Here is a 23,904-nt window from a genome sequence, read left to right as displayed (position 1 = left end):
TGCATACAAAGTGGAATGGAAGAAAAAGAAATGCATAAGGTGCACATTTTAGAGCAAAAAGAGACCTTACCAGTAACCTAGTCTGGTCTTACAGCTTCCATCACATGAGGGTGTGGGAATGGAAATGTGGAATGCAAAAAGGTTTCCCTCTGGCAAAGAAGAAATGAACGAACGCACAGTGCCAAATGCCTGTGGGGCTTCTCAGGGTTTGTGCAGGTACCTGGTTGTTCTCCATGAAAATGAAAACAGTCAAAAGTATTGTGTCAAAATTAAGAGAGGGGTTGGCTTTTCAGCTGGAGATTTGAAATTTGCACTTAGTTGAAATCAGTCATCTGAAACATCAAAATGAGTTTCTTTGTTTTGCCTTGATTTTACCCTATGCATCCTAATTAATTCATCACTCATGCACTTATTAAGTCAACAAATATTTATGGAAAGCTACCAAGTATCAGGCATGGCCTTGGATGCTGGAGTATAGCAATGAACCATGCAGAGAAAGTCTCGGGGGGGCGGGGGGGGGAGGTCAATAAACAAGTACAGACGTGTATATATCAGGTATTGGTGGATGATATAAAGAAAAGGAAGTCAGGAATCAGGGTGAGAGTCAAGATTGTCAGAAGATGCTATTTTATGTAGAATGGTCAAGGCAGGCCTCACTGATGAAGTGACATTTGAGACAAGATTTACAAGAGAAAGGGAGCAAGTCTTGAGAATCTACAATCTAAGCATTTCAGGCAGGGGAAGCAGCAAGTAGTGAAAGCATTTTTGACATGAACCGGAAACAACATGAAGGCCAGGCTGGATTTGAATGAGTAGAAGAAGAGTAGAGGAGCAGGAGTGAGTGGGATGTGGGGACCACATCAGGCAGGGTCTTGTGGGCCACACTAAGGACTTTGGAGCACATTCAGAGAAAGATGGAAAGCCGTTAGAGTGTTCTGAGCAAAAAAGTGGCATAGTCTGACCTTTCTGATGTGGAAGGGGTGAAGCACTAGGGAGAAAGCAAAGGGTCCTTTAGAAAATTGCCACTAGCTGGTAGCAACCACTGCCCCTCAGAGCTTGTTTCATTTGAGACCTCAGTTGATCACCCACCACGGCAGCCTCTACCAACACCTCCACCCAACCCAGTAGATAAAAGCAGAACCAGGAGGGGAGAGGTCACCTTTTGAGTGTGTAGAGCAGCAAGCATCCTCTCTTCTTACACCTCTCCATCACCTCTTTCTGTAATATGAAGGGGACCCAAATGTCCTCTCTACCTCTGCTAAGTCAGGGACATGATCATTTCTTGCCAGAAGTGCTGAGCAGTAGGATCCTCAGAGTGCCCAGTGTTGCAAACATCGATCATGGGCAAGGGAAGAATGGCAGGAGTATGATAGGCAGTGGTTTGGGGCAGCCTGCACTCACACGGTTTACCAAAGCAAAGATAGAGAAAGCTCCTCTGGGTGGACCAGTGCCAGAAGAGAGATGGACGTAAGCACTTCCAAAAAAGTCACTTAGTGAATGAGGGGACCCTGCAGGAAGAGGCCACAGAGTGAGTGATCCGCCCATGGTGTGGGCTGAAGCTGGCAGGAAGAGGTCAGGACTGAGTCAGGTCTCCTGGACCAGTATACTATGTAGGGCAAGGATGAAGACCGCCCTCCCATGAGCACCCATTAGAGGTAACTCTTTGGTGACCTGCTACACAGAAGAAAGAGTGACAACCAATTGATAAACAAAGGCAGACTAAAGGACTCTGAGAAATCTTGAAGAGCCCCTTACCCTAAAACTGTTGCTTTTTATGTGATAATATTATCATTTAGGGATATCTCACTGAGGAACTTACAATATGCTTTTCTACATATGGTTTAAGTTGTGAAAACACCTCAGTGAAAATATTCTACATTTAAAAATGTTATGAAGAGAGAATGATTAAATAGAGCTTATATATATTCACCTTTTACAGAATTAAATTCAAAACAATTCAATGGAAAGTTTTAATAGGTCTCTCATAAAGTCATATTCACTTGCACTTGGGGGTTTTCCAGATTTTTGAAAAGGCAAAAATAATACTTTCAAAAATAGACTAATTTTTAAATCATAGATATGATTAACCTAAGAATGATCATCTATGGTAAAAACATTAGAATGGTTCTAGGCTGCCTCTGCCTTTTTAACCATGATTCAATGAATAAGTCATTTTTAGAGATTATACCCTCCTGGAGGAGCTGGGATGTCGAAAGTGTTCCTAATCTGTGGATTTACAGTCCTCTGGAGAGGGGTTCCTCCTAATATTACACCTACCGCCCCTCCTTTTGTTGCTGCAATGTACCCGGGAGCCCACTTGTGAAATTTCATGGTCGTCTGTCAGTTTTGCCCACCAAACACTGGTAAGAACACTCCAACTTTTATGGAGAGATCATATTGCCCACACCCAGAATACATAGTTCGGTTGGGACTGGCCAGATTCCATGAATCCAGGTGTTGACACAAATACTATTTCTGTCAATCAATATTTTCCTAAACTAAAGTCACAGTGATGGGTTCAAGGACGAACTCCTGATTCAAGTTGTCTAATCAGAGCTAAGTTAAGCATTGCCTGGAGAAGTAAGAAGTTAGTTTCTTCCCTCTGATCTTGATCCTAGGAGATGGAAGCCCAAATGTTCCAGCAACCATCACAAAGAGAGTCTGAGAGTTGAAGAAAATCCACAGGAAAGTAGAAGCAAGATATGGAGAAGAAATAGATCTCTTTAAACCACTCAGTCCAATTAATTTAAAGAACTATCCTTGAATTCATCACTTAAGCAAATAAATTCCCTTATTTCTGTTGTTTTTTGTTTGTTTGTTTTTGTAACCAAAATCAGTTTCTGTCACATTTTTTTTTTATATCTGAAAGATATATGTCTGATACTTATGGTCTACAAATTGAAGAATTTACTTAGGTAAATTCATAGATATGCCAACATTTTTATAACATATGCAAGTAATATGCCAAATCAAATATAAATCAGTGTAAACGTTTTCTGACTTTTTTTTAAAGTTTTCTGATTTTTATTAGGATTTTCTCAATCGATATGTAACAAAGGTATAACTTAAAAATTTCCACAGTCCCTTCAGGTTCCAAAACCCTGTGATGCTGAAGAGCCTTTGAATTACATCAATCAAGGTATACACCTGTACACAAGACAGTTCAGGAGACATTTGTCCACAGAGATTAATCAATAAGCAGCTGTGTATCTTTCCCTGATATTGTGAAATGTGATAACTTTGAGACAGACAATGAAATTACATTGTGGGTTTTGCAGATTAGAGACATGAAAATAAGGTTGCGAATTCTGAGCAAGACAGAAAAAAAAAATTAAATCCAAAAGATGCCTTTTGTTTTGATCCTTCCTTTGGTGCCAGTGGAGATTTCACACTGGGTAATATAAATCACCAACGTGCTAATTAAGCTGTGTTTCTCACTGTAAGGTCTTTCTGTGCTTCCCTCAAAGTGATAACAAATGGAACATCATCATTTTCCTTAGATCTGAGATCACAAAATGTCCACGAGCAATATACAGTTGTAGTGATACAATAGCCAGCAAAAAATAGGCTTTAAATATCACCCGCCACAAAACTTGGAATATAAAATGTGAAATTTGCAGAGGTATGACTAATGGGGTGATTTCTATTTTTCCAGCAACTGAACACCCAGTCCATGAACCGAGCACATATAATACTTAGAAAACAGTCTTAGAGAAAACTGACAGATATATAGGGCATTTTATCTTGCATTATGTGATTTGTAGAAGTAATCTCAACTGGAAGTACTTCAAAGGAAGGCATTAAACAAGTGTAAAATAACTAATCTACAAGTATTTATTAAGTGTTTGCTATGTAGCCAGCCAAATCCAAGGTGATTGAGGAGGAAATAAGAAAGTGCAATCTAAGGACCCTGTTGAGAGAAACTTGCTAACTATGTCCCCCTCTTTCAGCCTCATCCCCTCCGCATGGTTCCAAGGCTAATTGATTCAAAGCACAGGATGACTCACTTCACTGTCCAGCTCAAGCACCTCCAGGGCTTCTCTGCTGCCTGCTAAATGCATTCTGGATCTCCTCAGTTGGCGTAAACTAATCCCAACCTAATCTCCTAGCCTCACCTCCCAGTATTCCCCTTTGGGTGACAGCAATACAGGTTAGCATTTTTATCTGAGGAGGAATTGGTTCTAGAATGGCTATGACAGTGCTAACAACAACAATGATGATGAAGAGGAAAGAGAAGAGGAAGAGGAAGGGGAAGGGGAAGGGGAAGGGAAGAAGACGAGAATGGCTTTGACTGGTTGCCCTGTGCTAAGTATCAGCCATGGTGCTAAGCCCTTAACGGCCAGAAGTCTCCTTATAACCCGATGAGGTGGATGCTCTTTTCATCCCCACTTCTTCCTGTTGAGGTGAACCTGACATCACGTAGACTTAACCACTTTGAAGCGAACACACATTTAGTTCGTTTACAATGTTGTGTAACCAGTGCCTCTATCTAGTTTCAAAACATTTTCATCATTGGAAACCGCCTATCTGTGATTCAGTGGTTCTTCACTCTTCCCTCCTCTCAGTCCCTGGCAACCGCCAGTCTGCATCCTGTCTCTATTTCATCCACATTTTTTAAAGTGAGAAATCCAGTCTTAGGAGAGGCTACTAGTGCAAATTCTTACTACAAGGAATAATGGAGCTCCTTCCTAAAAAAAAATTAAGCTCTAAGGGTTTTTTTTAATATTTTATTTATTCATGAAAGATAGATAGAGAGAGAGAGAGAGAGAGAGAGGCAGAGACACAGGCAGAGGGAGAAGCAGGCTCCATGCAGGGAGCCCGACGTGGGACTCGATCCCGGGACTCCAGGATCACGCCTGACTCAACCACTGAGCCACCCAGGCGTCCCAGCTCTAAAGTTTTTGCAGCACAATTACTCGAAGAATAAATTTACCATGAATACAGGAACTAGAAAGAGATTGAATGATATATGTTGGGGGAACTCACAACGTCAAAATAAACTAGATCCCCCACTACCTGGGAGAAACAACATACCAGCCCTCATTATGCCGAGAGTCCCCCGAAGTCTCCTTCTAGCCAGTGTTTTCTCCCACCATTTATGTATTATGTAATATGAATCAAATACCTACTATGAGCTCAGTGTGTAATTCTCAGCTGTAAGCACAGTCTACTAAATTTTTTATACCTTTAAAACTTCCCAAAAAAGGACAAAGCTCAAAACAAAATATCTATAAGTCCATATATGCCACATTTGGTAAAAAGAGCCGTTTTGTTTCTTTCATGTTGGGATCCAAGTTCTTTTGTAGAATATAGTATGAATATTATGTAATATCTTATAGAGAAGATGCAAATAACCCAAATTATAATATCATATGCACACTGCAATTTAACTCTTTTTTTTATTTTTTTTTTATTTATTTATGATAGTCATCACACACAGAGAGAGAGAGAGAGAGAGCAGAGAGAGACAGAGACATAGGCAGTGGGAGAAGCAGGCTCCATGCACCGGGAGCCCGACGTGGGATTCGATCCCGGGTCTCCAGGATCGCGCCCTGGGCCAAAGGCAGGCGCCAAACCGCTGCGCCACCCAGGGATCCCTGCAATTTAACTCTTAAAAGCATAATGTTCTAAACATCTCACTTGACCTCTAGATGAACCACTACAATGGCTGTCTGATTTATGCCCCTAATCCCACCCTGCTACCTATATTCGTCAGGGTACACCTGAAGCAGAGATACAGAACCCATGGAGGAGGCTGGAGAGAGACAGAATTAAGAAATCACCTTGCATAACTGTGGGAACTAGGAAATACAAGGCCTAGAGGGCCAGGAGCCCAAGAAAGAGTTAACATTGCAGCTCAAGTCCAAAGTCCGTCTGGAGGCAGATTTCTTCCCTTTTGAAGGACCTCAATCTTTTTCTCTTAATGCTTCCAACTGATTGGATTAACGCCAGGCGCGTTATAGAAGGTAATCTGCTTTACTCAAAGTCTGCTTACGTTAATCACAAGTAAAAGATATCTTCACTTGGTGACATCTAGATTGGTATTTGATCAAATTTCTGGCCACCGCAGCCTACCAAGCTAACGCATAGAATTAACCGTCCAATGGTAGTTATGGACTAGATTTTGCCCCCCACCCCCTCGCCACCAAATTCTTACGTCGAAGCTGTCACCTGTGACTGTATTCGGAAATAGAGTCTTCACGGGGGTAATTAAGGTTACATGAGCTGGTAAGGGTGAGGCCCTAATCCAAGAAGACTGGTGCCCTTCCTCTAAGAGGAGGAAGAGACACCAGAGACCTCTCTCTCATTTTCTCTCCCCCATGCACCCAGGGGAAAGGCTATCTGGACACCAAGGCAAAATGCCTCACAAGATATTAACTCTGCTAAGCACTTTGATCTTGGATGTTGGCCTCCAGAAATGTAAGAAAAAAAAAAATTCTGCTGTTGAAGTCACCCAGTCTGTGGTGTGACAGTCCTGATGGACTAAGACACAACTGGAGTATCCAGTGGTTCGCTGAGAACGCACATCTGCACAAATCCTTCCACCATAGTCCGGGTTGAAGGCCTACCCTGCCCTATGTGATCTGTCCACACAGGTTTCTTCTCTTTCTCAAGGACTCCTTTTCCCTCACCTATGCCTTTCCAGCCATTCTGCATTCCCCCCAGATCCCAGTTCACAGATTCTGTCCTGGCTTTTCCTGCTGCCCAGGAGCTTTTTGCCTAACGTTTGCACCGTTCCACTCTCATCTCCTCTAAGTCAATCCTCAGAAGCCCCTACTCGGTGGGACTTGTGTTGCAACCAGCCTTCACCCCCACTCCCAGTGTCACTCTGCTCCCAGTATCTCTGGCCCCCACATTCCCATTCCACTTTACCAATCCTCTCAGGAGCCCCATGAAGAAAGTGCTATTATTTTTTTTAAGATTTTATTTATTTATTCATGAGAGGCACAGAGAGAGGAGAGAGAGAAGCAGAGGGAGAAGCAGGCTCCACGCAGGGAACCCAATGTGGGATTTGATCCCAGGACTCCAGGATCACTCCCTGGGCCGAAGGCAGGTGCTAAACCTCTGAGCCACTCAGGGATCCCCAGAAAGTGCTATTATTATCCTCATTTTATAGATGAAGAAACTGAGGAAGAAATGGTGTAATTATCTTGTCCTTGTCCATTAATCCCAGAAGCAGGAGGATACCTGGGTGGCTCAGTGGTTGAGCATCTGCCTTTGGCTCAGGTCATGATCCTGGGGTTCTGGGATCAAATCCCACATCAGGCTCCCTGCATGGAGCTTGCTTCTCCCTCTGCCTGTGTCTCTGCCTCTGTGTGTCTCTCATGAATAAATAAATAAAATCTTAAAAAAAAAAAAAAAGCCCAGAAGCCGAGTGACCAGGGTTTGAAGCCAGGCAATCCAACTCTAATTCCACAACCTTCATCACTCAACTAGACTCTGGTGCTGTTTTGGGTAGAAGGAAATGCCACTTTTCCCCAGCTTTACTGACCTATAATTGACAATATAATGTTGTGTAACTTTGAGATATACGATGTAATGATTTGATGTAGGTGTATATTGGGAAACATTGCTTTCAGAGTGAGCTCGGATTAACAGGCACAGGCCACACTCCCATGCCAGGGCACACTTTTTGCACATGGTTTCATTTAATTAATTGCCAAACAATTTTGTGAAAGTTGGTATGGTTCCCTTTACACAAATGTGGGGACAGCTTTTTAGAAGGGATTAGGTAACACATCAAGTGAGAGAATTTTAACCTTCTAAAATCTAGGCATCCACTACTCCACACTATTGCTAATCATCTGTTGTGAAACTGTGCCCCATAGGGTTCATGAGGTTGAAACTTGCAGAAACTTTAAAGCTGCTTCTTCAGAGAACCGTTTCCCCCTAATCAGCTATTGTGCCTTTGCAGACCCCACTAACAAAACCTGGACTCAAGGTCAACTGATGTGGTTCCAGTCTAGAAACAAGCAAGGCTCTGCACTCTGAAGACCCCATTCAGTTTGTACCAGGTCTAGGAACATGCCCATAGCCCCTTCTGCTTGTCCTAAAAAAACCTCCTGACTTCAGGGGCCGAATTTTGCCTCCTTCTGATGTTGTCTCCACCCTAAAGTGAACATGGGATGAATGTTACATATGTACCTGCCCAATGCACATGCTCTCTAACTTCCATGAAGAATAATCTTAAATTTCCCTAGGCTTTTTTCAAGATGGATGTAATCTCAATTCCTATAGTTATAAAAACCTTGTTCTCCCCCACTTCAGGGGGGGATGCAGATTTAAGGCTTGCCCTCCTATCTTCTCATTTGGCTGCCTCTCAAATAAACAGTTTCCTTGCTATACATCTGATGTCTCAGTGAGGGCTTTGCTGTGTTTCAGACAGATGGACTTGGGTTCAGTTACAGCTGTGGATAATATGGGTATTACATAAATATGGATCGAGAGGTAAGACTCTCATATGAGGTAGGGTCTTCTCAAAGACAAAATTAGTAATTTTGGTGTATACTTGTATATAGGGGCTGATGAACATATGCTTTATGGTATTTTTTCCTTGTGGTCAGAGCTAACCTTTATATAACCTACATATTATGAGCAGAGGGATCCTATAGAGTCTGTTACAATGCATGCAATTCCATCAATAAAAATGAATCTTTGTGTTATGGGATTACTATATTCCACTAAACCTTTTAAAATTACAACAAAGCATTTTCTAAAACTCTTTCTTTTGTGACTAATGAAGATCCAGACCTAAACAATAAAGGGAATTTATAGACCTAGGTAATTAAAAGTTGAGAGACAATTGGCTTAAGGTAAGGTTTGACCCAGCAGCTCAAATGATCTCATCCACGGATCCAGGTTCCCTCCATCTGTTCTGTCTTCTATGATATCTGCATCAGTCTCAGGATTCCCTCAGAGACCCTGAAGCTCAAGGCTCTCCCCCCGTGAATGTAACACAGGGCCAGAGTCTCATACTTCCCTTTCCTATACAAGGGGAGGAAGACCCAAGTGTCTTCTTTCATAGCAGGAAAGGGAGGGAGGGAGGAAAACAATCTTTGTGTCAATACCAACAAATGTCTTCTTGCATCTCTTTATCTCTAATTAGGTTATACCCTTTTCTGTGCTTCAGAGTGTCTCTGATTGACTTGAACTAATCAGACCTCCTCTCTGAAGCTAAGCATGGACCCATTCTTGCTGAAATTAGGTGGCTGAAATGGGAACCAAATGAATTGCGGGAAGGAAAGATGGGACAATGTTAGAAATGCCACCACATGCCCACTAGTAAAGAGTAAGTTATAAAAACCATTTTAGGTTTTGAATACTTTATCAGGATACTGGTTTATCTACTGAAGGTCAAGTATGGCATCTCTTTGTCTACAAGACAAAGAGAAGAAGAGTATGCAGAAGATGTTAATGCGGGAGGGTGCTGGGAGTTGGCACCCAACCAGGGTGAGATGAAAATCCCCTGAAGTGAGAGTTAGTAGAGGAGGCATATGCAAGAACTGGGACAACCTGAGGGGACTGAATGCCTTAGGTCACCCTGGAGTATCAGAAGTTACGAGGCAGAGAAAAGAGGAGAAAAGCAGAGAGGTACAGGAAAGAGGAGGAGGTTTTTTAAAGAGGTTTTTGCCTACTTGACAACTTTGCCTTCTTTGGGAGGAATGAGCTGTAGGACAGGCAGGCTACAGAATGAAAAGAGATAGATTCTGCAAAAATAAGCATACATTATAGAAATTCTCAGATGGGATGATCCTCCCGAGAATTTTGTTATATCCTAGCTAATTAGCCAAGTAGATAATTCATTTTACTCTTGAGAATCCTGTTTTCCCTGAGGGGGGGGAAATATTCATGGTCTGCACAAAAAGAGTCCCAGACTAATGTGAGTGTTGCTAAATACCAAACATTTCTTCCCTGTGGCTGGAGCCCAGCAAGGACAAAGCAAAGACAAAGGATTTGGCTTTGAGAGTAGCCACTCCCCTCACACTTTGCTCCACCTCCATCCTTCTAATCCTCCTCTCCCCTCCCCTAGCATTTAGGCCTGGAGATAGCTCACACCCTGGGAATGCAGATCCCGGAGAGAATTTCTTTTGTTACTGCCAAAACACACAGGAGGGAGAATCAAGCAGTTTGATGTGGGCGGAACACAAGGGAAGAAAAGGCTGGCCCAGTGCTCAGTGAGTTAGAAGAGCCTTACCATATAAAAATGGGTGATAGCCGACAACTGCAGAGACACTCTTAAGCAACACCATCTCCCCCAGTACAGAACAAAGCTGACCAGAGCCCAAATGAAGGTGTAGTTACACCTAAGGACAAGATAAAGAAGTTCAGCCATGAAAACATAAGAATTGGACAGAATTCTGGACAGAATGTGTGCTCACCACATCCAGGAACTAGATGCCCTAGACAACTAGGGGTTTTTTGTGGCCTCCCTTGGAGGAATGCCATTATTAGAGCTGGGTGCATCAGGCTGCAAGAAGCTCTTAGTCCTTGAGATGCCTTGATCCCATACCCAGCTTTAAAGCTTTTTTTGTTTCACTTACAGCTTTCTTCCAGAAAGAGAATGTGTTGATTAATTGCTACAAATATCTTATGTCCTTGACAGTTGTATTTCAAGTCATAAATTAATAAATTGGCATTTGGGTTTACATATCAGTGTCTTTCGTTGCTAGATATGTGTCTATTACATGAGAAACTGATCTACTCTGGGCATGGAGACAACACTTCATTTCCTGAACAAGCACAGCTGAAGAGCAGAGCCATCGCTGTCCAGGGTAACGTCCTCTGAGGGAACTTGCCCAGCTGTCCTGATGGACTCTCTAGGCATCATCCCTTTTGCTCGTGCCTTCGAACTGCAACAACAATGCAGGGTGGTCAGCAACGTCAACTTTGTGGCAGAAGATTAGCCTCCCCTTTAATTAGAAGCTTGGGAGAGACCTTTCTATGTTGCAGTTTAAGGGCTACTTCATCCAAAGTAGTCAAAAGTCAAAACCCATACAGATTTTTTTTTTCCCCATACAGAATTTAAGAGCTGTAGTGAGTCCTCATTTTATGTGATGACAAAGTCTTAAAGAAGTCAAGCGACTCCTTTATGGTCACACGTTTTTGACAAAAATAAGACTCAGGATTCTTGGTTCAAATCTTAGTTTCTTTCCACTGCACCACAATGGTCCCTAAAGAGCATCAAAGTTATCACCATATCCACAAAAAGCCTTCTTTTGCACTCACGATTGTTATTAAGCAAATTAAATTTGAAAATATAGCCAATTCCAGTCTATGTCCCTTTCCACCAAAAAGTGTAGAATTTTTTTATTGCATTTTGAAGATAAAATGCTCTAATTTGTAACCAAATTATAATTGCCCTGATGAGTTTTCCATTTCCTTATTAAAATGATCCTAAGACTTCATATCAAATTTCAATATAGATAAAGTGAAATACTAATTTTAATAAGTTGTCACCTCAACACGAGTTCTCAGTTTTACATGACACAGAGTAAGTTTCTGATAATGTCACAGGCAGTCATGTGTTAATTTTGGTCTCAGAAGATTATACTGCTTTGCTTCTTGAAAAACTGGCATGTATCCTTTTATTGGGTAAGGAAAGTTATACAGCCCATAGCATTTTCCTTTTTTGTCCTGGCTGATGGGTGACCCAACAGTAAATGTAATGTTCAATCACAAGAATTATTTTAGACATGTTTTGATATATTTGCACGCTTTACTCTGGGCCAGTCGTACTGAGCTCAAGCCACATTCAGGCAGAGCTGCCCAAGAGGAAACTATGTAAGGATGATGGAGAGTGGAGATTCTGGTAATAGGTAATCTATGGTTCATTTGGGATGAGCTAAGTAAAATCATAGCAAGATAAACACCCAGAAAATTAGGACAAACTGTGCATCAGACTAGAGAGAAACCACAGATAATAAAATAGAAGTGAAACGCATGTTAGCTAAAAATAATAAAATTTAAAGATAAAGAGGGCTAACTAGGACCAAAGTCCTGTGAATTCAGTAGAAGCACCCCTATATCTACCTCATGAGTGTCTTGACTGGTTTTCCAGCCAAGATTCCTAGAGTCATCTTCCTCCAGTTTAACACCTTTGTTATATATCTATCTAATTGAATATGTTATTTTGTTTTTAGTCACTTCTATTCCTATATGAAAACAAGTAAACAGTCTAAAATATGTGATGGGCTATCAATGACCTTTCTTTAAAAATCTTCACTCTAGACAATCATGTTCCTGGAGTGTTGACGAACAGCAAGAAGGCAAGTATGGCTGGGGTGGAATGAGGCAGAGAGAATAATAGCAGAAAATATCCAAGAGTTTGTAAAAGAAAGGTTTTCACTATTATGCTGTGTGAAGGGGAAAGCCATCAAAGAGCTCTAAGCAGGATATTTATATGATCTGACTTGTGTTTTAAGAGGATAATGTTGGCTGCTTTAAGAGAAATGGGGAACCAGTTAAGAGCCTCCATCATTAGTCCAGGAAAGTATCATGGCACTTTGCACCTAGGTATTTCTAGATAAAAGAGGGTGACGAAAGAAAGAGAAAAGACAAAATAACTCCAAGATTTGGGGCTCTAGTCATTGTAAGCATGGAGTTGCCATGGAATGAGATACCGTGCCAAGGCATAGGGCATACAGAGGATGAACGGGAAGCAGTGGCTCCCTGAACTCACAATCTAGACAAGGAGATGGATAGAAAGAAAGATATTAATAAAAGCAAGTTCCATTCCTTATACTCACTTTGTACCAGGCACTGAACTAAATATCCTACAAACATGACACGACTCAGTCCTCATAATGACTTGATGTGGTTGATACAATTAGCCCAATTTACTGAAGGAAAACTAAAGCTCAGCCAAGTAAAATGACTTGCTCAGGATCTAGTAGCTGAAAGAGAATTGGTTTAACTCATATCAGTCTAACCTCAAACTTCTACTCCTAACTGCTATATTTTAGTCTACCTCTGGTTCAACTTCCTCTGAGGACGTAAGGTGGGCGGAATATATGAAGTCTGCCCATGAGGACAAGGAGCAGTTTGCCTATGACAGAATGATTGCAGGATCACTTCTAATCCATAAAACAAGAAGGATGGACTCAATGATTTCCAGGGTTCCTCTCAGCCCTAAAAGCCTATAATTTTAAAACATGGTGATGCTCCTTTTCACTAAAGTGAAAGTCATTTTTACTCCTTAAGATTGAATAGCATAAAACACAATTCTCCTATTTACACAAAGCTATTCCAAGCCAGGCTGAATTGAGCCTCAAGCCTTATACTTTCCGATTTTGAAATAGAAAGGGCATTAAGGGTAGAAAAAAAAATAGCAGTGAACTTAGAAGGGTAAATGAGGAAATGGAAAAGACACATCTAAAGGCTATATTCATAAAATAAGCAAGGGAAATAAAAAGGAGGTTTGGAAAATTGTCATATTCCAGAAAACTGAAGCATTTTTACATCTTTTATACAGAGACAACTTGATTATTGATGAAAAAATTCAGTGACAACTAAAAAGTATCCTGCATGTAAATAGAAACTATAATTTTCATGGTCTTTCTTGTTCCAAATCCTGGTTTGTAGTATCACAACTTCAATTTATCACATAGCAAAATCATGTGAATAGCAAAAACATCTGAAATATTTTCACCCAGAGAGGACATAAATCATGTATAGCCAGAGAAAGATAATGCAATGTAGTTATATCTGCCTCTGATTTGGGATATGTCTGTGAGATTAAAGCAAAATTTGGCCTTAGATTTAAGGAATCACAAAAACAACTTTGGGTTTAATTAGAATGTAACAAGCACCATATTTTTCTTCATCATCATGACTAAATTTATAATGGTTTTCCATAATGTATGTATCCCTGCAGCAGTAGGCAGCTATGGATATGCCACTTGATTCGCCGACATTGAAGGCAAATAGTTACGGTGAAAGGATAACAAAGTGTTCTATTAGCATGAAGAGGAAAGGAAAAAGCTCTAAACTCCAGCTTTTAAACCATGCTTCATGGAATCAGAGCATCCTAGCCCCTTTCTCTCCTCACTTCATCATCCTTTAGATGGCTCCATATGATGTAATTTACCTAATGACACCTCAAAATTTCATTTTAGCTTTTAAAAATCTGTAAAACTACATCTAAGATTATAATGAATGGGTTAGATATTAAAGATATAAAGAAAATTGAAGACTTTGGTCCATATGTTAGAATCACTATTGATTCTGGGGGGACTGCTAGGGAAAATGACATTCATTTATTATATTGGCCATTATTTTCTTAAAACACATGCTAAACATGAAATCTACTACAGAATGTTCAAATAACATGAAGAGACACCTCACTGAAGAAATTCAAATAACTGATAATAAAATATTTGGTCTTCTCTGAAATTAATTTAATATAAATGAAAAGAAAAGCACACATGTGAGTAGATAGATGATAGATTTCATGTCAAATTAGCAAAGTGTGTGTTGCATGCATGTGTGTGTTTTAAAGACAACACTCAGTCTTAGTGAAGATGTGACTAAATATATATCCTAACAAGAATTAAGGAAAAAAAAGTTAATTGCTAGAAATCAAATTTAAAATATATAACTAAACACGTTAAGAACATAATGTTCACCTAGTAATATTCCATCTAGAACTGTATCCTAGGTACATAAACAGAAGCTGGGCCTAAAAGATATTCTTTAATAAAATAAATCAACTAAATTAAAATTAAGATAAGCATTCTACAAAGATTTATCATGATTTTAGATAAACTGCCAGTGTAAGCACATACATCTAATTCTCCCAATTCTCATATTCCTATAGAATATTTCAAGATATACATATCAGTGGTTCTCAGCATTATCTGTACATTAGAATCTTGGGGAAATGGTAAAATCCCTAATGCCCAGGGCAGAGCCCAGACACTTAAATTAGAATCTCTGTTCTGTATTTTCTTGTCCATTGCAGCATTATTCACAACAGCCAACGCGTGGAAACGAACTAAGTGTCTATCTATAGATGAATGGATAAAGAAGGTGTGGTGTGCATAGACAACGAAGTATCATTCAGCTGTGAGAAGAAATGAAACCCTGCCAACTGCACCAGCATGGATGGATTTGAGGGAATTATGCTAAGTGAGATAAGTCAGACAGGGGAAAACAAGTACTGTTTGATCTCACTTATATGTAGAATCTAAAAGAAAGTCAAATTCATAGAAACAATAGAATGGTGATTGTTAGGCCAGGCAGAGTGGGGGGAATGGGAAGATGTTGGTCAGAGGGCACACACTTGTAGTTACAAGATGAATAAGTTCTAGGGATCTAATGTATAGCTTGGCAATCCCAGTAAACCATACTGTATCACATACTTCAAAGTTCCTAGGAGTAGAACTTAAACGTTCTCACTGAAAAAAAAAAAAAAAGTAATTACATGAGTTGATGGAGGTCTTAATTAACGCTATTAAATGTGTGGTGATCATTTCATAATATATACATACATCTAATCATCACCTTTACAATTATACACTTTACAATTTACAATGATACAATCGTACACTTTACAATTATACAATTGTATAATTATACAATGTTATTTGTCAATTACATCTCAATAAAGTAGGAAAAAATAAATTAGAATCACTACATGAGACGAGGGATATTAATGAAAAAAAATGTTTTTTCACTGGAGGTGGAATCCAGGTGTCAGTATTTGTTAAGTCTTCCCAGTGTTGCAGGCAAGATTAAGACGCAGTGCTCCAAATCTTTGCTCTAAGGAGAGCAAAAAATAGAGTATTAAAAAGGAGTGATATAAGGGTGCCTGGGTGGCTCAGTTGGTTAAGCATTTATCTTCAGCTTGGGTCCTGATCTCAGGGTCCTGGGATGGAGCCCCAGCTGGCTCACCACTCAGTGGGGAGTCTGCTTCTTCCTCTAACTTTGCCCCTCCCACCACTCCTGTTCTGTCTCTTTCTCTTGCTCTCTCTCTCTCTCTCAAATAATAAATAAAATCTTAAAAGAAAAATAAAAAAAGAGTGATGCAGGAACAATGTTTTCTACCTGGTGAGAATATGCAAACTTCCATTTTAATATTTTCAATTCCCTAATTTTTTTTTTTTTTTTTTTGCTTTTCCAGCTAAGATCTTTTAAAAATCCTTGCATACAATACCAAATGGACACTCTAGGCTCTGCTGGCATATGATTCCTGGTGACTTCAAAGCAATGGCTTAGGCTTAGGGAGGAATGGCTTGTCTCCCTCATGAGCACCTTCTGTACTATACCCTTTACTCAGAATACAGTAATCTGAACAACTTTTGGAGAATATAATTGTAATCTGGATTAATTTTAAGGCCAAGAAATGAAAAGTAAGCACATACAAAGAGACTTCGGCCAATGGAGGAAATAACTAAGTCCCCAGACTATACATCAAAGGAATATTTTTAAAGGACTATTCAAGGGTCTTGTATATTTACTAATATAGTATGCAATCTGATATTAAATATCTGGGTCTGTAAATATGCTCAGGGTCAAGGAGGCTCCCAATGTTCTGTTAAGTAGCCTAAGGAAGTATACTAATCCCTCAGATCACTGTGATAGCTTGTGGATCAGTGACTACAGCAGATATTACCTACATTAATGAGGTTCCAATGCTCCTGTTACTGAACTGTGTGAAAAAGAGAGAGAGGGCATATCCATGGGACAGCTAACTTCATGTCATTGACAGAAGCCATAAGAATTCAGACCAAAATGTTAGGTCATTAATATGATATCCAAATCTAACCCCAAAACGGCTCCATCCATACACTTATTTATTAATGTTCTCTATGTGTGGAAGGAGGTTTTCAGATCAAATACTTTGTGATCAATTGGGGCAGATCTGACTTTAAAGTATTAAGTGTGCTTACTTATATTTCCATAAAGTCTCTACTTTATAATTCATGTTTTTGTCTTCAGTTGGAGTCACAGAGATCCAATTTTATTTAAAGATTTTATTTATTTATTAATGAGAGACACACACACAGAGAGAGAGAGAGAGAGAGAGGCAGAGACACCGGCAGAGAGAGAAGCGTGTTCCCTGCAGGGAGCCTGATATGGGACTCAATCCCAGGACCCTGGGATTACCACCTGAGCCAAAGGCAGATGCTCAACCGCTGAGCCCCCCAGGTGCCCCACAGAGATCCAATTCTAACGCAAAAATATTAATCTCAACAAAGTTTGATTAAATAAAGCCAGTACATGTCATCCTGAGGTCAGAACTCATATTAACTTTCAAACCCAGAAGCGAACCAAAGAAAAGAAACTCACTTTCATATTCTAGAATCTTTTATGTCATAAAAACAAAGCCAGAGTTTGACTTGGGGGACAAAAGTCGGACGTGGCTATGAAGTTGTATTCTGCACCATGTCCATACTGCTGGGCCTAAGACTACATGTTAATAGTAGGTTGGCCATGTTTGGGGACTTCATAATTTCAGTCTGCTTGAATGTGGAGGACATGAGAATTACATTAGGGCCTTGGTTAAAACTTCCTGGAATTCATAGAACTTAGGATTGGAAGGTGATCATGTCCGGACAGCAGCTGTGCCTTATATATTTCTGTATCCTCCACGGAAGCAAGTGCACTGTGGGTTCTCAATAAATATTAGGCGATTGCACACACTTGTGGAATGACCCTCCCACATGGGGCAGACATCCTCTCAACAGCATCTTTGACAGATGGGCATCTGGCATCTGCTTCCATGCCATCTATTGACAAGTATCTAATGATCTCCTGAGGACATCCATTCCCTTATTCAGCCCCACTAATTGTTAGAAAGCTCTGTCTCATGTTAAACTGAAACTTGCTTTCATGTAATGGGCCCCCACTGGCCTGAGTTTTGCCCTCCCTAACAACACAGAATGAATCTTTTTAGTCTTATACCTGATAGTTCTTTAACAATTTTAACAAAAACTAAAAGCCCTCTCTCTCTCTTCTTGTTGTGAGATCATCCTAGACATTATCTTCTGGGTAGGATTTAGATTGTTAGTATTAATGTTAATACTCAATGGTGTCAAGGATGGAAGACAATATTCAAGGCAAAATTAAGAGTGACGCTCTTATATCTTATAATCAGAAAATTTGACACCGTGAATGCATGCAAGGCAAGTTTTCGAACAACTACAACATATATGTTTCCTTCTGTGAAGCATATTCAATAATGTATACCAAGTTTCCGGTCTTGACTTCTTCCAAATTCCATTTCTGAACTAAGAATCCTATCATGTCACTTCCATGCCTAATATTCTTCAATGATTCCCATGACTTTCACTTAATCAACAAAAATTTATTAAGTTCCTATTATGTACCGGGAGCTATGCTATGTCCTGGGGTGCCAGAAATGATCAGGGAAGCATGGTCCCTTCTCTCATCAAGCTTAGAGTCTATGGAGATGTGTCAGGAAACCATTAAACAACTAAGAAATACAATTTTGGATAAAGAAAACAGGTAAAAACTGATTGGAAATGAAGGTCATACATTAGGCAGATCCTCAGGGAAAGCCTCTGTGAGGAGGTGAAATTTAAGCTAAGACCTGTTTGATGAAAATGAACAAAACACCATAAAAGTAGCAGCAAGCTTGTTTTTTTTTGCTCTTTCTCCTAATGAGCTTTTTGTCATCTGCAAATTGGAAACGCATTCCCTCAACTCTTTACCCAAATCATTGATTAAAATGTTGCTGGGACAGGGTCAAGAAGATGAGAACGTTAGGCACCTCAGAGGGTCTCCTGCTAGACTGTCTCATGCAACATCTACCTGCAAGGACTTTGCAAAGCAAATAATATGTTTTTAAGATTTCAAAAGCAGGACAGAGTTTGTCCCCTACAAAACTCCCATGAACCACAGAGGGGACATTGCACTGCCTCTCGTAGGGTTCTTTTCCTATCTAGCAAAGCCACCTGGTGAGTACCAAAGAAACATCCCACAAATGCATTTCAACGTATTGGCGTGTAGAGCCAGCCTCAGTGGGAGCTCACAGCATGCACCTCAGCCCAAGACAAGTCAAACTTCCTTTCCCAGAGGAAAAACATGCATGCCTTCCCTGGACAGCTTGCCTTCTCTAGTAGCATATTGTGGAGGTACCAGGTGAAGCCTGGTAGGCGCCTGTGCTGTCTGTGTGTCTACCTGGGAGGGGTTTGAGGGCAGGGTTCTGGAAAGGGGAAAACGGAGAAGTGACACCTCTATACAATATCACTTGACCCTGCCACTCGTCCTCTGTGACCTGGAAAAGAAAAGAAGCCTTACACAGCTTCCCTGTGTTCTTTATTTGCATCAAATTATCTCTGAAAAAGATACAGTTTTTCCCAGACCATGCCTTTAGCTGGAAAGATCTCGTGTAAACACTAAGCACCAATCTTATTTAGGTTACAGCTGCTAACCTGTCAAGCACGCTCATTCACCCAAACTCTTTATATCCTGTGGGTTGTCTTACTATGCATCGCCTACGTGCAGGGTGACTGCTATGATCATGCAAGTTTTACTTTGCACAAGTATGGAAGACACCCTTGAAATAAAGGGATTTGCTTAGTCTTTACGATCATTTCCCAGAAAATGGAAAGTGTTGGAAGGAAAGAGAGCCTCATTCTAAATGGATTAAAGACACCAGTGGGCTAGCTGATGGCCTGCTTCATAAACAGCCATGTAAGAGGCGCCTTTTGTAATGAGCTACTCAAGGATATTCGGTACAACACTATGTGTAAAAGTGAAAAAAATGTCCATCGTCTGGACTCCAAATGTCTGTCAATAGGAGAATGAATGAATAAATGTGGTTTGTTCACGTATCAGTATAGCATAGATCCACTAAAAAGAATGAATTAAAGCTACAAGTATCAACGTGGGCAAATCTTAAATATATAGCTGAAAATGGATTTGTATAGTGTAACATCATTATGCAAATGGATAATGCACAAAACAATACACAAATGGGGTGTGGATACACACATTTGTAGTAAGATGTGGATCTAGCGCACAAGCAGACACACATCAACTTCAGGATCGAGTTTATCTAAGCTCAGGGACGCAACAAAGGAGATTTGGAGAGGAAGGGCACAAAGGAGTTTCACCAGGGTCAATTTTATTTATTATATTTATCCTTTGATTGTAAAATGCATGTGGAAAAATATGAACATTTGTTGAATCTGGGTCACAGTTATATGGGTACCTGTATTTTCCTGTATGTTTGAAATAACTTTTTTTTAAGTGAAAGAGAAAGGCAGTTAAGCTTCATTTCCCCAAAGGAGCTACTATGTTGCTCCCCCTCTGATAATGAGATCCCTATTATTCACCGGCTTTCCAATTTTTCTTTTTTTAGCAAGAGAGCCTTCCTTTCAAATGAACATTTTGATGGATTCCTAATACATACAACCAATAAAAGCTGAGGTGCCCTGGAGCCCCACTTTCTCACCCTCCCTATATGCAAACTAACAGTCCTCAAAGATATCTCCATGGAACCCAAGGCTCCTCAGAGCACAAAACTTGAAATGACAGATGTAACTAATGGTGCGTCCCCTTTGACCTGGATGCCAGGACACTCCGAGCTAGTTTCCAAGCTTTAGGTCAACAATCTATGGTCAGAATGTTTGCATTCCCCCCTTTCCTCTCCTTCTTCAGCTTTACTGGCTGGTATTTCTTTGTATCTAGAGCCTGAATATAATAAAATGGCCAATCTTCAATAATTGACAAAAATTAATACTTCTCAACAAGTTTAAACTGGCATTTCTTAACAGTCCTTCCTACCATTATTCTCACTACCAGAGTTAACACTGTTTGTGTCAACCGAAAAATATTTTAAAAAATAGAAACACTAAAAGAAGATCGTTTTTTCAAGAAGCAAATCTCCCTTAAATCAAAGGAAAGTAATAAAGGACTTCAGGTAAATGCAGTTACACATATTAATAAGAGAATATGGCATTAAGAATTTCGAAAGTCAGAAACATAAGATACATCATATAAACACCCTTCAACTACTGACCAACACAAATATTTAATATGACATTTCTGTGACTAATGATGTATCAGTATGGAAAGCTAGTAAAGACATTTAAACTTCAGTTTTATGAACGTTCTTAAGTTTTAGCAATAGATTTGTATTAACATATATTGTATTCACTTGTTCTGCCAAATGGTCTTATACCATACTTAGGGAAATGTCACACTTTTGCTCAAGAAGCCTATGAAATAAAATATTGCAACTGACCATTCTGATATACCAAAGTTCAAAGTCATGGTTCCCAAAAGACCCAAAATAGCCCTCTAATGCAAATATGGCTTGTCAAACATGACACATGTTTGTGGTAGCTAAATAGATATAAGTTTGTGTAGCTGAAGAAGCAGTGATGGTCATGCCATTGAGTAACTGGCTTTTAATATGTCTATCTAATGAGAAAAAGCCACTTTGTGGGGAAATTACACACGGTAGCAATAACATGAAACTACCTTATCAACTGAGCGACAGCCATCTAGTGAGCTGAGTCTCGGATAAATCACAGGACTGCAGTAGAATGCTAATGGTTGCTTTCTGGCCACGCACCCAGGCTTCCTGTCCTTATATAGACCCCTCCCTGGTGTTACCAAGGAGGACTCCCACCATTTTGACGGGAGCATCCTAGCCAATCCTGCCTTCACACCAGGGCCAAGACTTGCCTGGTTTTGGAAAGCAAAATGAAACCTTCGCCAGCTGTTTTTCCCTTGGGCTGGCTCTCCTTTTAAAGAAAACAATTAGTCCCCTTCTACCGACACTGCTGCTATTATGGAGTGAGTACTGAGGAAGTTGTCCAGGATGTGAAGGACATTATCAAAGAGACTACCCTGTTAGAAGAGGGATTTGGGGGCAAGGCAGGGATTTAAAGGCAGGCAGAATGAGGCCAGACAGAGGCAAACCAATGAATACCATGTCCTATGGTTGATCAATCTAAAATCAATCTACTTACCTGAAAATGAACTTTTTTAAGAGATCAAAAACGACAGTAATAGTGATCATTTTTTGGAGACACTATGTTTAACTCAAGTCAGTTGCTAGGCCATCCTTTAAAGCAGCATATGACCTTCTGTGGGGCAGGGTGGAGGAAGGGATTATTGGGAGAAAATGTGGGAAGTTCAAAGGACCACAGAAATGATAAAATGCATAGTGAAGTTTTCATCAGGAAGGTTATATGGCCTAAAAAGCCCAATGAAAATAAGTCTAAAACATGATTGGAGAAGAGTAAAGGTTGATGAAACACCAAGATAGATTGATTACTAATGTCAGTTGTGATGTCCATCTCTAGATATCCATAGGAAAAGAACAGACAATGCTCAGGGTGAGATTTAGTTACTCATCTGCACAAAATCAGATGGGATGACCAGCATCATGACCTTGTGATCCAAAAAAAAAAAAAAAAAAGAAAGAAAGAAAGAAAAGAAAGAAAGAAAAAAAGAAAAAAGAAAGAAAAAGAAAAGAAATGCAAACAGTCCCTTGTATATTGTTTAAGGATGTTCAAGGATTAATTCTAGAATTTCCAACAGGCAAGAAGTCAACACAGTGGGTCTAAGAATGGAGATCAGACCAGTGTGAAGCGAATCCATCCGGCAAATGCCCAGTTTATCTGCAGGGCAGAGTTTGAGCTCCAACAATATACAATAAACTCTTTATTAGTCTGACAGTCAGGAAGTGGAGTGCTCCAGCTAATCAAATATTTTTTGTTAATTGTTACCACATGCAGAAGGATTACAAATTTTTAAAGAATGAGAATAAATTAAAATACACTTAACACTGAAACTAAACTGATTATAATTTAATCTTTCTCTAATTATTCAGAATGCATTTCAGGGTCATCAAGAGAAGCATAAATTATCAGCGCTTGATGACTGTGCAGGAAGTCACAGTTTTTCTAAAATCCTGGTTAACAAAGAATTCACTGCAATAGTTATCATTTGGGGGATTTATGTGCTAGGCATTTTTCTGGGATATGAAGTATGTCATTAATCCTCACCAAAAATAAAATTTCACAAATGACAAACTGATATTCATAGCGTCAGAATAACTCGTCCAAGGTCACACAGCATGAAAGGGTGTCAGAACCAGGTTTTGAATGCAGAACTATCTGTCTTTAAAGAATATGCTCTTTCACTGTGTCAAATAAGCAAATCCTTGTTGTGTAGAAGTATTCATAAAATATGCTGCCTGTCTGTACAAACCTTACAATGGGTCATGCTGTTTGTTCTTTCAGGAGTGCTGAAGAATATTTCCGAGTCACTCTTGAGATTATTATCATTTATTCACGGGGGCAGCAAGCTCTGGCCATGAAATATTTTTGAAGTTTCTTTCTAAATGAAAGGCCAACTGTTCATTCAAGGGATCAACAACATAGGCTGAACATCTTTGGAAGAAAAATATTTTAAGAGGCTAAGCCAGCGTGGTCTCAGCCACAGAACAAAATGATCCACCAATAAAGGTATATACACTTAATGTACACTCATGTACCCCCATTTTATTCAGTAAAATAATTTTTGGTGATATTTGGCTTATTTTTAACTATAAAACGTATTTGACTAGATTATTACTCATGAAACAATGTGGCCATTTAAGATTATTGAAGAATTTAGGCAGTTTAAATCTACTAAAGAAGTGAATTCCACTTGTTAGGGGAGAAAAAAGTTATTTCATCAACAGATGTGATGCATCCTGCCTCTCATCATCTACGTTTAGTCCCAAGCTCATTAATGTTTTCACTTGAAACATTTATGGCTTCTTGTTCACCTTCACTCACCAGCGCCAATTAAAATTCTTCAAGGTTCAAATGCCTTTTCTTCCTCCACCCATAATGGTTTCACTTATCTCTAAAGCAGGCAGTGATTCCTATAATGGAATTTCACAAACAAGGGGGGAAATGTGGCTGAACTTTAGAA

General features: G+C 39.8%; 1 protein-coding gene across 4 annotated transcripts in view; it reads right to left on the bottom strand.

Annotated features, from left to right (window-relative positions):
• Positions 1 to 23,904, bottom strand: part of LOC129510083 (cytosolic beta-glucosidase) — a 331,724-nt gene that overhangs the window by 246,728 nt on the left and 61,092 nt on the right. The window contains exon 5 of one of the 4 annotated variants that reach the window (XM_055325938.1): positions 10,216 to 10,304. The exons of the other annotated variants lie outside the window; for them this stretch is intronic. Coding sequence (XP_055181913.1) covers positions 10,237 to 10,304 — 68 coding nt within the window. The 3' untranslated portion in view covers positions 10,216 to 10,236. Of the gene's footprint in view, positions 1 to 10,215; positions 10,305 to 23,904 lie in introns of those variants that run through there. 4 annotated transcript variants of the gene reach the window in all.

Source organism: Nyctereutes procyonoides, unplaced genomic scaffold (assembly GCF_905146905.1).
Source record: "Nyctereutes procyonoides isolate TBG_1078 unplaced genomic scaffold, NYPRO_anot_genome, whole genome shotgun sequence".
Lineage (NCBI taxonomy): Eukaryota > Metazoa > Chordata > Mammalia > Carnivora > Canidae > Nyctereutes > Nyctereutes procyonoides.
This window is presented reverse-complemented; position numbering and strand designations above follow the sequence as displayed.